The sequence below is a fragment of the Biomphalaria glabrata genome, chromosome 14 (genome assembly GCF_947242115.1).
Source record: "Biomphalaria glabrata chromosome 14, xgBioGlab47.1, whole genome shotgun sequence".
Lineage (NCBI taxonomy): Eukaryota > Metazoa > Mollusca > Gastropoda > Planorbidae > Biomphalaria > Biomphalaria glabrata.
Genome location: NC_074724.1, coordinates 27,282,637 through 27,298,512, shown reverse-complemented (window position 1 = coordinate 27,298,512; position 15,876 = coordinate 27,282,637). Strand labels below are relative to the sequence as shown.

Below are 15,876 nucleotides of genomic sequence, written 5' to 3'. Positions count from 1 at the left end.
GTAGAAATTATTTACCTTTTTCGATGCCAAACAAAATAATTAATTATTAACAATTAATTGACTTCTTGGTTATGTTTTTTAGGTATAATAAATAATTGTTTAAAGTTTCAACTTGATCCGAGAATGGGTGTGGGATAGTATTCAAGCTTTTTACCAGAGAGATAAATATCTTCATTGATCTACGAGTTTTAACTGGGTTTTTTTTCTTATCTAATATATAAAGTGCCATGTACTTATTTTATTTATAGAAATTTCTTTTAATAAACCCTAGAGTATGTATGTATGTATTATGTATGTATGTCCTGAATAGAAATCAAAACCGTTCGACAAATCTTGGTAAAATTTGGCATAAATGTTCCTTAGATAACTGCGGAGACCGTAGTTTATGTTAAATATATCTCACACAACAAGAAAACCTGTAAAATACTTTTGTTTAAATACCTTAATTTATCTCGAAGAACTCAACCTTTTAACAAATCGGATAAACCCATTTTCACAGTATTTACTATTAGTAAGAGTATATGGCGCTAGATCATTGATACACAAACTAAGGCCCCGGGCCGTATCTGGCTAGTTTTGTATAATCCTTTATCATTGGAACGCTTTCGTTTCTTTTTTCTTATCTTATAAATTAGAGACTTCTCTTCAAAACCTCATTGTTATCACATGCATTACTTGCTTTACGTCCAATTAGAATGACTCTTACTCCCCCCCCCCTCCCCATTTTATTCCTATTTTGGGTTCGTATTTCTAAGGGAGCTAAATATACATTTAAAAAAAAGCAATAGTTTTGTTTGCTTGTGTTGACAAAGAAAGCTTTTTTATCCCCCTTTGTTTGTGTGTCTTTATTTGTTTACTGTGAAAATGGTACGGTTGACAATTAAGACAACAAATGTACAGACACAAGACACACACTACTATATATATATATATATATATATAAATAAAGACTAAAGCTTGTATAATTTCTGTTCTCACTAATCAGCGCTGGTACAGTGTAGAAAGATTAACTCCATAACAGACGGCCCCCATTTCATTTGATTTGCGTCCCTTGCCTTTGTTGTTAAAATTGATGGCTGATAAGGTTGTTGTTTTGGGTTTTTGACATCGATCGGCACAGCCATTTATGGCGCCAAAGTGCAACCTCAAGTGCACTTTTAAAACGTTAGCTTTAGGGATGAATTTCTAATAATAATACGATATTTTGGCATTTTGTTATTCCATTTCAGGTTATCCTATTTTTGGTAATATCCTTATCTTATCTTATATAATACAGACGTTATTTCATAAAAAGGTGATATCCGTAAGATTCAAGACTGTTTCCTCTCTTCTGTTCTTGTCATATATAGAATTACATGTCTTTCCGCCACGCAGTGGCGTAGCTAATAATTTGCCATCATTTAGAGGCCCAGTGTGGCTTGATATTTTTAGGGTCCCTGCATTTTGACATTCGACATCATGACATGAGATAATGGCGTAATTTTAAAAAAAAATTGAACACTCATTTGGGGGCCCCCCTCAAGTAGGGTCGGGGGGGGGGGGGTAAAATTCCCCCTCACCCCCCACCTGAGCTACGCCACTGCCGCCACGAGACTGCTAACTACTGATATAAATAGGAAAAATGTACTTCCACTTTCACGCGTCATGCATTTAGTCATGCATATTAATCATTGACCTAAATTCTGCCAAGTCACTGATTTTCCTGGCTAGCTCAGGCAACCCATTCCATGCTCTAATAGCACTAGGGAAGAAGGAGTATTTGTACAGATTTGTCCTAGCATATGGGACAAGGAGTGTGCCTTTATCTTTGTGTCTTTCTGAGTATTTTATTAAATTTTGTTTTTATATTTGAAGATTATGGTTCAGTGTTTTATGTATAATTTACTTTCTTCTATCCTGAATACTTTCTAAATTTAGTGATTTTACTAAAGGTGTTACTCTAGTTATCTGTGAATATTCGTTTGTTATGAATCTATTTTGTGTCTGTTCCAGTTTCTTAATGTTTTCTTGAGTTGAGGGGTCCCAAACAGAGGATGCATATTCTATTATAGGCCTAACCAAGGTTAAATAACATTTTAGTTTTGTTCTTATTTGATTTATAGAAATTTCTCTTAATAAACCGCAGTGCTTTGTTTAATTTTTTGATAGTTTCATCAATATGGGGATTCCATGACAGTTTTTCATTTATTATAACACCTAGGTATTTTGCGTTTTTAGTCTGTGTTACTGGTTTACCATGAATAAGATAAGTGGAATTAATTTGTTTCTAATAGAAGTAGCCGCCATGCACTACATGGAATGAGTGAAAAAAAAAAGAGATGTTAACACAATGCGTGTTCGTTATTTGTGTTCAGATATAGTGCACAAATCAAGCTTAACGTGTGTTACACTATCTATGTCCTCCTTCAGTCTGGAAGAGACTATGGACCATCTCATAAAGAATGAGATGAAAGCCTTGGCATTAGTTTTGATCGGAACGATGTCGCCTACACAACAGTCCCCTCCCCCTCCGCCTCTCCTATCGGGTTCAAAGAAACTGTTTCAGATCAGCGGCGTCGCAGGTTCTGCCAGGTTGTAGCACTGTACCTGAGGGTCACCGGTTCCTTCCGAAGCCTTCTCTATATATTTAAGTTAACACGTAGGTGCAAAAGGCAGCAGACGATGGAATTCAGAGACTTTCTTCTCCTACGTGGGTAGCTAGCCGGGGCTTGCTGGGCTGGGTGTCTGGTTTGTCCACTTTGTCCCTTCTTCTGTACAAGTGATATCAGTTCAGTGGGATCCAATGTCTGAGCTTCAAGTGAAGACTAAGAATTGGATTGGTTGTCAGAAGCTATTTGCGACGCGTGCTTTTGGAAGCATTTTATACGTAATAGATTGTCTACAACTTCCAGCAAAGGCGACTTCAAGGAACCGTTGAGTCCACTATTATAGTCTGAATTGTATAATAGGAATGACATGTGGTTAAGCAATGTTTGTCTACAGTGGCGTAGTTTGGGTGGGGGACGGGGAATTTGAAAATCCCCCGGGCCCCCATTTGAGGGGCCCCCAAATGAGTGTTCGAAATTGTTTTTTTTACACTAAATATTAAATATTACGCAAAATGTAGAGGCCCACAAATGATACTTACATCCTAGCCACGCCACTGCACGACTATCGTAAATCACACAATTAACTGGAATCCTATTGCCAGAACATGTTAGTCCGACACGGGTCAATATAATTTAATATCAATGTGCCCCCAAAACCATTTTTCATTTTAAATGCAACAAAACATTAGAACAGTGTAATCCAAATATTTAATCGTCTGTAGTTTTTTTTTGTATGGAATTACTTTATAATTCAAAACGTCACATGTGTTTCTTTGCTCTCACGTCATCGTGTTGTCTCTCTTGCTTTGAGCCACATTTCTTTTTTTTTTTCTTTCCGGTCAACCGGGACGTGAAAATGATACTGTCAAGACCAGTATCTGCACATTGTTTGTTTCAATCCTCAGCGCACAATTTTCATTAGTAGAACAATACCCCCCTCTCGCGGTCGGATAAAGAAGCGTAGTCAAGCTTCAAAGACATGATCGCTTGTACGGAGCTTTATCCTCGTTGAAAGTGAAACGAACAGGGAGCAAACATTGTGTTGGGGATTATGGGAATTCGTGTCATTCGCTTCGGGTCTGTGACTATCCATTGCGAAGGGCTGGCTTAACGATCGGCGATAACAATAATTGCGTTGATAATGGCTAATGTTATTACAATTCATTTTACCCCTTTGTTCGGTATCCTATTTTTTTAAAAATCATGTTTTTTTTAATCTTCTAGTTCTGGTTGAGCAGTACACAAACTATGATGTGTCCTTGAATGACATGTGGGTCATGCGAGGTAGCACGGCCGTCCTCAGGTGTGTCATCAACCCTCCTTACGTGACTGAGTACGTGAAGGTGATTGGATGGACCCGGGGTGATATGGAGCTGCGATCAGGTCAGTAGTTACTTGCTAACTCTCTGTCCTCTCAGATGTAACCAGATACAATACGATTCATTGATAAGAGCTATCCCCCTTTGCTGTAATCAGAGGGCTATCCGCCAGTACACTGTAAGGAAATTTGACTTGAAAAAAATATATGATTCATAATACAACAGAATTTTGAAAAACCAATGCAAATGTTATTTGAAATGAACAAGTGATTTGAATTGTTACATGGACATTAATGTTAATCACTTCTAGCCGTGTGATTGCACTGAACGTACAATATAGCCCGCGCATTACAAATATCTTATAACAATAATTGAAAGAACAAAATAAATGACTTTTTGAAGCAGCGATGAAGCTGGAGCTTTCTTTTAACATCAAAGACAAGCATTAAAAATAGTTTCATCTTGTAGGCTTACCAGAATGTATTCCCTTCACCGAGTTACGCAAGATGCTTTATTTGCAATGTTTTCTTAGCACTTTGTTGGGCAACAAAAGCATATTCCCTCCCCTGAATTACCAAATTGATTATAATATCTTCTTATTTACTTTGTAGGCCTTCCGAAAGTTTATTCCCTCCCCTGAATTGTACAAGATGCCTTATTTATAATATCTTATCTTAAGGTAAACAAATTAATAGAAAGAATATGAATGCATTGGGTTTGACGTGAAATTAAGAAAGTCTGGACAAGGTGTTACCAATGATATGCATCCCTCCTTGTAGGCCTACTCATTGTGTACTCTCTGTAGACAATCTAAAGTAATGTTTATGCACAGATAAGGTCATTGGATTCCGTCGAGTCTTTGGATTAGCCACTGGTCTTGGACTGATGATATTTGCATTGAATAGACACGTTCGCGCACAACTTAGACCTACACCGAATACGACAACAACAAGAAAATGTGTTTTGAAAGGATTCTTTTTCTTCTAAGACTGTCTTTTTCCTACCTGTTTTCCCCCTCGGTTTTCCATTCATTAATTTTTAAAAAAATTAATTACTATAAGTACTTTTTTTTTTACTACTCTTTGTTTCCTAGTTTGTTCAGCTACACTAGTCAAATTGGAGCATGTCTTTCCACCCAGAAAAAATGACAGTTATTAAGAGTAACAAAAATAACAACAACTAAAGCAAATTAATTCCACTTATCTTATTCATGGTAAATCAGTAACATAGACTAAAAACGCAAAATACCAAGGTTTTTTAATAAATGAAAAACTGTCATGGAATCGGGGCATAATGATAAAACTATTAAAAATCCAACTAAGCATTATGGTTTATTAAAAGAAATTTCTATAAATCAAATAAGAACATAAAACTAAACTGTTATTTAAGTTTGGTTATGCCAATAATAGAATATGCATCCTCTTTTTGGGACCCCTCAACTCGAGAAAACATTAAGAAACTTGAACAAACACAAAATAGAGCAGTGAGATTCATTACAAACGAATATTCACATTTAACTAGAGTAACACCTTTAGTAAAATCACTAAATTTAGAAAGCTTTCAGGATAGAAGACTTAAAAGTAAAGCAGCAATTATACATAAAACACTGAACCATTATCTTCGAATACAAAAACAAAATTTAATCAAATACTCAGAAAGACACAAAGATAAAGGCACATATTCCTCGTTCCATATGCTAGGACAAATTTGTACAAATGCTCCTTCTTCCCTAGCGCTATTAGAGCATGGAATGGGTTGCCTGAGCTGGCCAGGAAAACAAGTGACTTGGCAGAATTTAAGTCATTGGTTAATATGCATGACTAGATGCACGACGCGTAGGACGTAATCATCTTCTTTTTTGAAGTAACGTCTGTATTATCTTCTTCTTATCTTATATAATACAATACAATAATATAAAGAATAGTCATACATGTAAAGAAGATATCTTTTTAAAAAATCACTATAGAGGTCTATAGTTCTAGTTTTAAAACCTTATCTTTTGCTATTTATAAAACTTCTCACAAAGTATTATCAGTGTGAAATTTGAATTAATGTTTATGTAGTTCAGACCTATCAGTTGCAAAAATAATATATGGAAAATCCGATATTCTTTTCTTTGTGGAAATTAATTTAGATCAAGAATCTAGAATATCAATGAAACAAAAAAAAACTACTGCTGCTACAATCTTTGAGATAAAAAAAAATAATAATAATCTAGAGTAAGACTAGATCTAGACTAGTTGACCCTATAGTTTTCTAATTCTGACCTAATGAGGCTAATGCCACTAATGGAGTCTATTCTATTTGCAAACATGTCTAGATGGTCGTGTCAGTATTTTGCAAGACGGAGTGCTACACATACGAAATGTGCAAGACGAAGACACGGGAATGTTATCACTCTACACCTGCGTCACGCGAAATATTCTCACTGGCGAAAACAGAACCAGCAAGAGCGCAACCATTCGAATTCACGGTAAGTAGATCTATATTTAGAGTGACTCTGGAGTCTAGATAGATCTAGATTATTTAAATTGTAATGATAATAATGTAATCCCTTTCAGTTGTTCTTAATTTAATTATAGGGTATATATAATATAGATCTATATATTATTATAATAGATCTAGATCTATATATAATCAGTGCTGTTTTTTTTGTAAAAAAAAAAAAAAAAAAAATAGGTGTGTGTACTCAGTAGTTGATTGCCTAACTTTTAACTACTAAAAATTAATAATATAGATCTACGTTAAAATTTAAAATGCAAGAAAAGTAATAATTTTTTCAAAAAGGTGCCGGTACGCTGTATCGTCACAAAAAAAGCCCTGGGTATAATAATGATTAGATCTAGTTACAATTACTGTAAGTAGTGTAAGTTTAAAGTCTTTTTTGTTACTTCATGTAATTTTGTTACTTAATTTTTAATGTACTTTTCTTGATTTTTTCAGAGCCACCTGCTGGCGGGGAACGTCCCATTATTCATGACAGTTTACCCTCAGTTACCATCAGTCAAGGAGAAAGTATCGAGCTTCCATGTGTGGCTAGTCAGGCCTACCCATCACCTAGATTTACTTGGAAAAAGGACACTATTACCCTTGCCATTGATGGTTGGCGACTGGCAGCCAGGGGAGGAAACCTTTTGATAAGGAATGCCACAGTTTATGACAGCGGAGAATACATTTGCATCAGTACTAATAATCATGCTCACGACTCGTCCATTACACATTTAACTGTTACTTGTAAGTTGCTATGTTCATTATTTTTCCCAATCATTGTTTTAGCTCTTCAAATCAGGAGTAACTGTGTAGTTATCAATACCCCTAATATCATCATCCTTCATGATTGCATTGTAAAAAAATGCTGCTAATGAATTGGTAACCACTTTAACAGAGTATATAATGTTTGAAAATCTACACCAGTCAGATAAGTTAGTAAATGCTACTCACACACTGAATTTTGAAAAGCTCAAAAATATTTTTTTTCTTATTAGAGATCATTTGTTTATATTAAAAACATATATATATATATTACTGGTCTTAGTGCTATAAATAGAATTACATTTTCGCCTAAATGTTTGTTTACTCTTCTATTTCCAAAGCTCCTTTGTCAGTTCTGATAGAGCCATCAGATCAAATAGTGGATGCTGGCCACTCCGCTAGGTTTAATTGTACTACTTATGGGCATCCTATCAACACAATCAACTGGTTCATAAATGGTCATCCAATAAAGACTAGCAGTAGGATTTACTTTGAAAACAATGTCACCCTGGTGGTCAAAGAAGTGACCAGGTCTGACCAAGGCATGTATCAGTGCTTCATTGGAAATGACAGAGACTCTGCACAGGGTGCTGGACAGTTGTCATTGGGAGGTTAGTGCTGCGGATATTTAATTTTTTTTACCTTACAAATTCTTATACAGTGGTAAAAAAAATATTTCGACATGTTTTTTTAGTCAGAAAAATTTAATATATGTCACACATACATATATTTTGATGCAACCATATCTTTAAAAAAAAAAAAAAAAAGATATCGTTTTACCAAAGAAAAATTTTCTTTAAATCAATTTCGATCCAGACAGAGTCAGTAACATCCAGATTAAAAAGGCTAATTTTCATTGCAGTTAGAACAATAATTCTGAAGCAAATATAATTTACTTTTGTCAAAAAGTGTAATATAAAATAAAATGAGTTTGTTTCCCAAAACTATTACAGCTGCTCAGCCTGCATGGCTGGATGGATTTCAAGAACAATTTGTTCAGACTGGACAAAAGGTTACTCTGCACTGCAGATTCTCTGGCAATCCTATTCCACAGGTAGTAGTTACTTTATGTTTTGTTCTTGTTAGAATTTCCTTTTTGCTTTTTTTTTTGCAAAGTATTTTTTTTATTAATAATATTGCAAAATGTAATACATACTAGATCTGTGTATATAGAATTAGTAAATAAATCTATATGATATGTATTATAAACTATTTGAATGCTATAAATCATCTAATATATAAAGCTTTTAACTAAATCAGGCAAAAAAAAACATCTTTTTCTGGTCATAAAATCATATTATTTGTGTCACAGGTAACCTGGTCTTTGGATGGAGCTGACCTTCCTCTTGACCATGCCATTGCCTGGAACAGCTTTGTGACCACAGAAGGGGACATCATGAGCTTTGTGAACATCTCTAGTGTGGTGGTGGCGCTAGGTGGGGAATACACATGCTATGGTGTCAGCAAAGTGGGCCTGGCCAAGCACACTAATAGGCTCAATGTCTACGGTTGGTAAAACCTGATGTTATTCATTTAAGAACTATAGTTTGAATAGAAAGTGGTAATTGTACAAAGGGAAATAACTGATATTTTAGAAAAGTTACATTATTTTACTGCAAAAATGCTTTAAAGTATTGTTTCAAAGTGTCTTTTATTTGATACAGTATATAGTTAAAGAGGAGGTGTATTCTGAAAAAAAAGTTGATTTAATTATTTTTTTTTGTTTTGGTATGAAATAAAGTTATTAATTTCATTCAAATAAGAGTGATTGACCTGAAAGTCACATATTAGTCATATGTTGACAGATGACTTATTATATTATTATTGTTTTTAACACAGGAAGTCCTTTCATAAAACCAATGCCCAATGTGACTGCAACAGCCAGTAAAGATCTGTCACTTCGTTGTTATGTGTCGGGATATCCGTTAGACTCTATTCAGTGGTACAAAGGTCAGCAGAATTTTCAAACATATTGTTTATTTTAACCATGGTATAATTTGTTGATTTTGGGGAGTATTGATATCAACCATATGGTTGTTTCTAACCAGGTGCAGCACAGTTACCAATCAACCACAGGCAGAGTGTTCTTGAGAATGGAACTTTGGTTATTCGCCATGTCCAGCGAGAAGACTCTGGCCAGTACACATGTGTGGCCCTCAACAGAGAAAAACAAAGAATGGAGAGGAGTATGCACATAGCAGTCGTGGGTAAGCACTTACAGAAGACCTCTTGACATAGATTATGCCCTTGTAGTCTAATTCTTTCGGTATATTACCATATTTTCTCTTTCACTCATGCAGAGCCACCTGTGATTGATCCCTTCCACTTCCGGCAGAGGAAGCAAGGGGATAGAATCCTAGTCACTTGTGCAATAATCAGTGGAGATCTGCCCATCACCATCCAGTGGGAAAAAGATGGTCGTGCTATTCCACAGGATCTTGGCATTCGAATACAGGTTTGCCGCTCTGCCGCCTAAAATATGTAAAAAAAAAAACAACACTTTTAGCATTGTTGACTTTTAAGTTTTGACTGACCAATGATTTTTTTGTTCTCTTTTTCTTGTCTATATCAGCAACTGGGGGATTACTCCATCTTGTCAATCAATGGGGCTACACCTAGGCATGATGGAAATTACACTTGCTATGTAAGCAATGCTGCGGCTTCTGTCAACTACACTGCCACCTTACATATTGATGGTACTTACTTTTGTTTTGATTTCTTTCAATGTTTACTTTCATTTAGTTTCTGTTTAGCTGTTTAATTGCATGCTGAAATATTTTGATCTTTCCTCTGATTTCAAAATTCTTTTACAAATATCATCAGTGCCCCCACGATGGGTCATGGAGCCTGAAGATTCTTTTGTTGTCCTTCATGAGTCTGTGCAGCTGGACTGCCAGGCAGATGGAACTCCTGACCCCCGGGTTGTCTGGAAGAAGGCTGAAGGTCTGATCCCTCGTAACTATCAGCAGTTGACATTTGACACTAACCAGGACCATCGCCAGCTGTACCACAATGGAACACTGGTCATCAATAATGCCAGGGAGGAAGACCACGGCTACTATCTATGCCAGGCCAGCAATGGAGTGGGCTTTGACATTAGTAAAGTCATACATCTGAATGTTCACAGTAAGTAATGGTAGTTACAATAGTTTCACTAATTACCACTGGTAGAAACATATTTTTAAAAGTCATTAAAGGATATATTATTATTACAATAATTAACCCAATGTTAAACAATTTAGTACACGCATAGGAATTTGTATTCTAAAATTGCATAATATATTTTCAAAAATCAAATCCACAGTTTCTTGAAATCAGATTTAGGGACATGTGTTTAAAATGGTATAGCCTTCAATATAGAACTGTAATCATTCCTTTTTCTCACTAATTGTCATTGCTTGTTATTCTATTAGCCTTTACACCACTCAGTAAATATATCATCTATGTGAATGTATATTTCAGTCCCTGCTCGCTTCAATGAACCTCGTCATAATTATACCGTCATGAAAGGTCAGAGTGTTACCTTAGAGTGTCAGGCTGTGGGTGACAAGCCGCTGTCAATTTCTTGGAGTTTTCAAGGCTCTCCTATTAGTACCTCACCTACAAATGAAAGGTACACTTATGTTTACATTAAAATCTGCTGGTAATCATTGGTTCGACAGAGCTTACAGTTTTAGATGTTAAAGGTTTAATTATATAATATATATTATATATAAGGTTTACTTGATCCTTTCTGTGAGTAGGCTGTGTTGAATTTAATTGAAAATAATAGCATTGCAATCTGGATCATGAGAAACTTGAGATGTTGGAAGCTTGTGACTTCATTAAGTTTTTTTTATGACTTATAAACTATAAAGAACCATGTGTAGATAAAATGCTAAGACAGTGGCTGAAATAGCTTTGTGATGTTCATTGCTGGTAATAATTCTGTTTCAGAGCCAAGATTGTGTCACAGTCCACCCCACGGGGTAAATTGTCTCAGCTCACCTTGACCCCAACAACCAGGGCTGACTCTGGCTTCTACACATGTAATGCCAAAAATAACTTTGGAAATGGAGTATTAGTTAACTATTTGGTTGTTCATGGTAAGTCAGATTACAATGACACTTTTTTGACCATTGATCAATATTGAAAATTTTGATACTTGAAGAGTATATTGTCAGCATTGATTCAGTTCTTGTTAACTTTGTATACTTTAACTAATTTATTCGTGCAATGTTCTTCATATCCCTCTCCTACATTTAAACATAATTTCTCGTTTCATTTGCCCAGAGCCTCCAGAACCACCTGGTAAAGTGACCGTAATGAATATCACAAGTCGCAGTGCTGTGGTCACATGGGAGGCCCCATTTGATGGCAACAGTCCAATTATCGGCTATACTGTCCAGTACAAAAACAGCACAGGTACTGTGCCCAAAAAAGGTCATTATTAAACCAAAAAGCAAATTTTTTCAACTATTTTTTGTTTCAGCTTTACAAATTATTATGTCTTGATGAAATGTAATATTCAGATTTTCCAAAAAATATAATACTTTAAACATTTGAAGTTAGTTTTAATTAGCTCATAATTTGGACTCTTGAAAAACAAGAAGTGAATAGGTCATTAATAGCTATTCTACAGATCTTTAGTTTACTTTATTAACATTTAAATTTGTCAAGTTCCCTATACTATCTCTCTTTAAAAAGTGCAAATCAATTCAAACAAAATATTAAAAGATAAGGATGATTGTATGCTAATGTTATTGAGCACAAACTAGTGTTTTAAAGCAAAATATTTGTTTTAAGATTGTTTTCTATAAAGTTTCTTATATTTTACCTTTTGCAAAGTTATTTAATACTTATTAGTTATTATATATCTATACATTATGTTTAATTGATGTTATCTGTGCTAATATCTTTATATACATGGATCTTCAAATACATTGTTCTAACATGCATTGGACATTGTCTGTGTGTGTGTCTCTCACAGATGTATGGCAAGGTGTGCTTCCCAATATAACAGTTGCACTGTCCAAACAGCAGGCCATCTTGGAAAATCTGCTTCCATCATTTACATATCACATCAGAGTGCTGGCCAACAATACTGTTGGCTACAGTGAACCCAGTGAGATCGTGGAGGCTACCTTACAAGAAGAAGGTAAACACATTTTCATGATTCTCTTAGGATTTATTCAATTGTACAGTTTTTTTTGTTCAGCCATGCTTTATAATTGTTATTTTTTTATCTAGGTGTACTAAAGTGTTTCATTTTTTTGAATAGAAGCACACTTTTTAAAATATTCTGTAATTTGGTCATTTCTGCAGCCCCCACTGGACCTCCAGATAAAGTCACTGTACAGGCTGTTGGATCACAAGCTCTTAAGGTCTTGTGGGAGGTAATGTCACAACTATAAATACACACATCTGTTGAAATAAATAATTGTGTAAATCAGTTTAATTATAATGCGAATGATCTGAACTATTCTAAACCCATAATGTAATAAATTGCCAAACTTTTGACCTTGTTACCAAGAATACCTACTAATGAGATTCAATAGCACTAGGTCTTATACATAAGCTTTATTGATGTTTTACATAGTAAGAAGAAATTTGCACGTTTTTATGTTTTATTAGTTATGTTATACACCCATTTACATGATAGATTAAATCTCCAATTTCCTTTTATTTCTCTTGTTGTTTTATTGAAATATGGCTAAAGTAATTAAGGACTTTACATTAAAGAAGTTCTATCTCCTTTCTAAAGAAGTTCTATCTCCTTTCTATAAAATTAGATAACCCTTTTTTAAAAAAAAAAAGGAAAAATATGATGTCTTGAAACTTGTAAAACTTGGTTATTCCTCAGCCACCAGTGATGGGCTATCAGAATGGCAAAATTTTAGGTTACTACATTGGTTACAAGGAAACACAGAGTCCAGCTCAGTTCATCTACCAGACTCATGAAGTACCTGAGGGCACTGACCCCAGCAAGTCCCCCACTGAACACACCATCGGCAAGCTAAAGAAGTTCACCCAGTACACTGTCCATGTCAAGGCATACAACATTAAAGGCATCAGTCCTGCATCTACAAACCTGAATGTTTTTACACTAGAAGATGGTAAGCATCTGTTACACCAAGTGTTTAACTAGAAATTGGCTATTGTAAGTGATATATTTCTATAAGAGAGTTCTCCTAAATATTCACATGCTCTGATTTTCAGTTCCTAGTCAGCCTCCAGAGGGAGTGCAGGCCACTCCACTGAGTTCTGAGAGTATCAAAGTTGCCTGGTCACCTCCTCCACTGTTTACTTTGCACGGCATTCTTCAAGGATATAAAATCTTGTATAAACCAGTCAGACTTGATGAAGGTAAGGTACAATTTTTTTTTAACTGATATTTACTATGTAAAGAATATGGATAAACTCTTAAGTACATTAATTCAAACTGCATAGATAACTTCATTGTTACTGAGATTTGAAAAGAACCTTAGTAAATGTATTAAAACCAAATGCTGTTTTGTTTAGATGAGAGTGATGCCAACTTCCAGACGTCCAGCCAGCTAGAGATTGTACTTTTTTCATTAGAAAAGTTCACCAACTACAGCATCCAGGTCTTAGCTTATACAAGGAAAGGAGAGGGCGTGAGAAGTCCTCCAGTCTATGTCAGAACAAGAGAAGATGGTAAGTGTTAAAATAAGTACAATGAAATGAGGCTTGTCTAGTGCATAAAGGTTCACTTTGATTGGTTGCAGTTTTCAAGGGAACTGTTAGTTTAACATCACTAGGATTATTTTTAGTAGTATTTCAGTTCACTCTTTCCATATTTAAGTTCATCTATGTTCTGCCTCTCCAGTTCCTGATGCCCCAGCCAATATTAAAGCCCTTGCCACAAATGACACTGCTATAATGATTTCTTGGACACCACCAGCTAGACCAAATGGTATCATCACCAAGTATACGTTGTACTTCAATAATCAAAGCTCTCCAGAGGTATAGGTTTGAAATTCATTTACAATATATTATAGCCACACTGTAATATCAACATTTTTTTATTTAATTTGTTGTGTAGATTTTTTTTGCTTTTCAAGATCACTGTGATCATTGACATCATTATCAGATCTCGATGTAATATATATTTTCAACTAAAGCATCAACATCAAGGGAATGTTGTCAGCTTTTCTTTGATGTCATTCCCTGTTAATGGCGTTACATTTATGAAAGCATTCACACTGTTCAGCATCTTTCAATCAGATGAAATGAATATACTTGGTCTTAATGAAATTATTATCCACACATTTTTTAACAACTATTTTTATTTGCCAAAACACGATCTTTTATTAGTCATTTTTCACTGAAAAATAGATTCTTCTTCAAAGAATAAAAAGAACACACTATCACTGATTGACTATACTGTATTTGTATTTTGTCAAATTTATTTAAATATAAAAAATATTATATATATATTAACAAATTTTTTAAAAATGCATTGTTATACTTCTTAAAAATAAAGTCAGTGTATGGCTGTTTATATATATTCATAATCTGTTATTTATTTGACTAGGTTGAAGATGTAGTCTATGAATTGGCCCCCAATGTCACCAACTACATGATGGCTGGTCTCCTGCGTGGACTGGACTATGCCTTCAGGGCTTCAGCATCCACTGCCATGGGAGAAGGCAGAACAACAAAGTATATTGGTGCAAGTACTCTTATTGTTGGTAAGTTGAAAGCCATCATACACATTTGATAGATTTTGATGATGTTTGGCAATTTTCATTAAATCACAAAACTATTTTCTTTATAATCTAATAAATGTTAATATTGAATGAAGAAACACATAGCACAAAGATATCAAATCAAAATTTCTAGTTTTTGGTAGTGAGATGTTTATTAAATGATTTTAAAAAAAAACTTAAAACATGTGACACAACCAGAAAGACATCTTTAATTCATTAATATTTTTTACAAGTGCAAATTGTGTCAAATTATATGTGTATGTTTACACGTAATGATTTGACTGAGTCATATGTTAATACAACAAGTTTCTGCCAACTTAATAATGAGACAAAATCTTTTATTTTGCATCTTAACATTTCCTTTACCTTTTTCTTTTTTCCAAAGCTCCTGCCAGGATTGCTAGTTTCTCAGACATTTTGACAGTGTCATGGCATGAAGATGTAACACTTCCTTGTATAACAGTTGGCAAGCCCAAACCTAATGTTCAGTGGAGGCTTAGGTAAACAATCAACAAATCCTACTCATACCTATATATTTTTTATTTTACAAACAAACCTACCATAATCTAAACCCCAATTTTTTTTTTCTGCGTTCTTAAAAAAATATTGACTGGTGTATGTACTTATCTTATGTTTAACTCTTTATTCTAGAAATCAGGCCATTACCAACTCTGAGAGAATCTACATGACAGAAGATGGTTCTCTTCACATCACTTCAGTAACTGGCACTGATGCAGCCAACTACACCTGTTTTGCCGAAAACCCCCATGGTAGCAGCCAGATAGCATACACTCTAAGAGTTCAAGGTAATTTTGTTTGCTTATATTAGTTAATGAAAATTTCACCATCTTAATTAACAATATGTTCAGAAAAATGTTTAAATAAAGTGTATAATCTTGAAGTTTTATAATACATTGGAATTTTCTCTTTTTTGACAGTTGGAGATCATAAAGGAAGTAAGTCATTTTCTCATTTGTATTTGTTTAGGACACTATTTGTGTTCAA

At 34.6% G+C, this 15,876-nt stretch overlaps 1 protein-coding gene across 5 annotated transcripts in view; it reads left to right on the top strand.

Moving 5' to 3' along the window:
* The window catches only part of LOC106055158 (cell adhesion molecule DSCAM-like), an 89,857-nt gene that overhangs the window by 57,711 nt on the left and 16,270 nt on the right, over nt 1-15,876 (top strand). For 3 of the 5 annotated variants that reach the window (XM_056010264.1, XM_056010265.1, XM_056010263.1), the window contains 24 exons: nt 3,813-3,971; nt 6,228-6,380; nt 6,851-7,141; nt 7,501-7,770; nt 8,113-8,213; nt 8,472-8,667; nt 8,999-9,109; nt 9,208-9,366; nt 9,460-9,614; nt 9,732-9,855; nt 9,983-10,285; nt 10,622-10,772; nt 11,096-11,244; nt 11,432-11,581; nt 12,129-12,296; nt 12,464-12,534; nt 13,002-13,254; nt 13,358-13,504; nt 13,661-13,816; nt 13,989-14,125; nt 14,697-14,853; nt 15,257-15,371; nt 15,523-15,677; nt 15,810-15,827. In XM_056010264.1, coding sequence (XP_055866239.1) covers nt 3,813-3,971; nt 6,228-6,380; nt 6,851-7,141; nt 7,501-7,770; nt 8,113-8,213; nt 8,472-8,667; nt 8,999-9,109; nt 9,208-9,366; nt 9,460-9,614; nt 9,732-9,855; nt 9,983-10,285; nt 10,622-10,772; nt 11,096-11,244; nt 11,432-11,581; nt 12,129-12,296; nt 12,464-12,534; nt 13,002-13,254; nt 13,358-13,504; nt 13,661-13,816; nt 13,989-14,125; nt 14,697-14,853; nt 15,257-15,371; nt 15,523-15,677; nt 15,810-15,827 — 3,849 coding nt within the window. The remainder of the gene's footprint in view (nt 1-3,812; nt 3,972-6,227; nt 6,381-6,850; nt 7,142-7,500; nt 7,771-8,112; nt 8,214-8,471; nt 8,668-8,998; nt 9,110-9,207; nt 9,367-9,459; nt 9,615-9,731; nt 9,856-9,982; nt 10,286-10,621; nt 10,773-11,095; nt 11,245-11,431; nt 11,582-12,128; nt 12,297-12,463; nt 12,535-13,001; nt 13,255-13,357; nt 13,505-13,660; nt 13,817-13,988; nt 14,126-14,696; nt 14,854-15,256; nt 15,372-15,522; nt 15,678-15,809; nt 15,828-15,876) is intronic. The other 2 variants (XM_056010267.1, XM_056010266.1) reach the window with 1 other exon arrangement.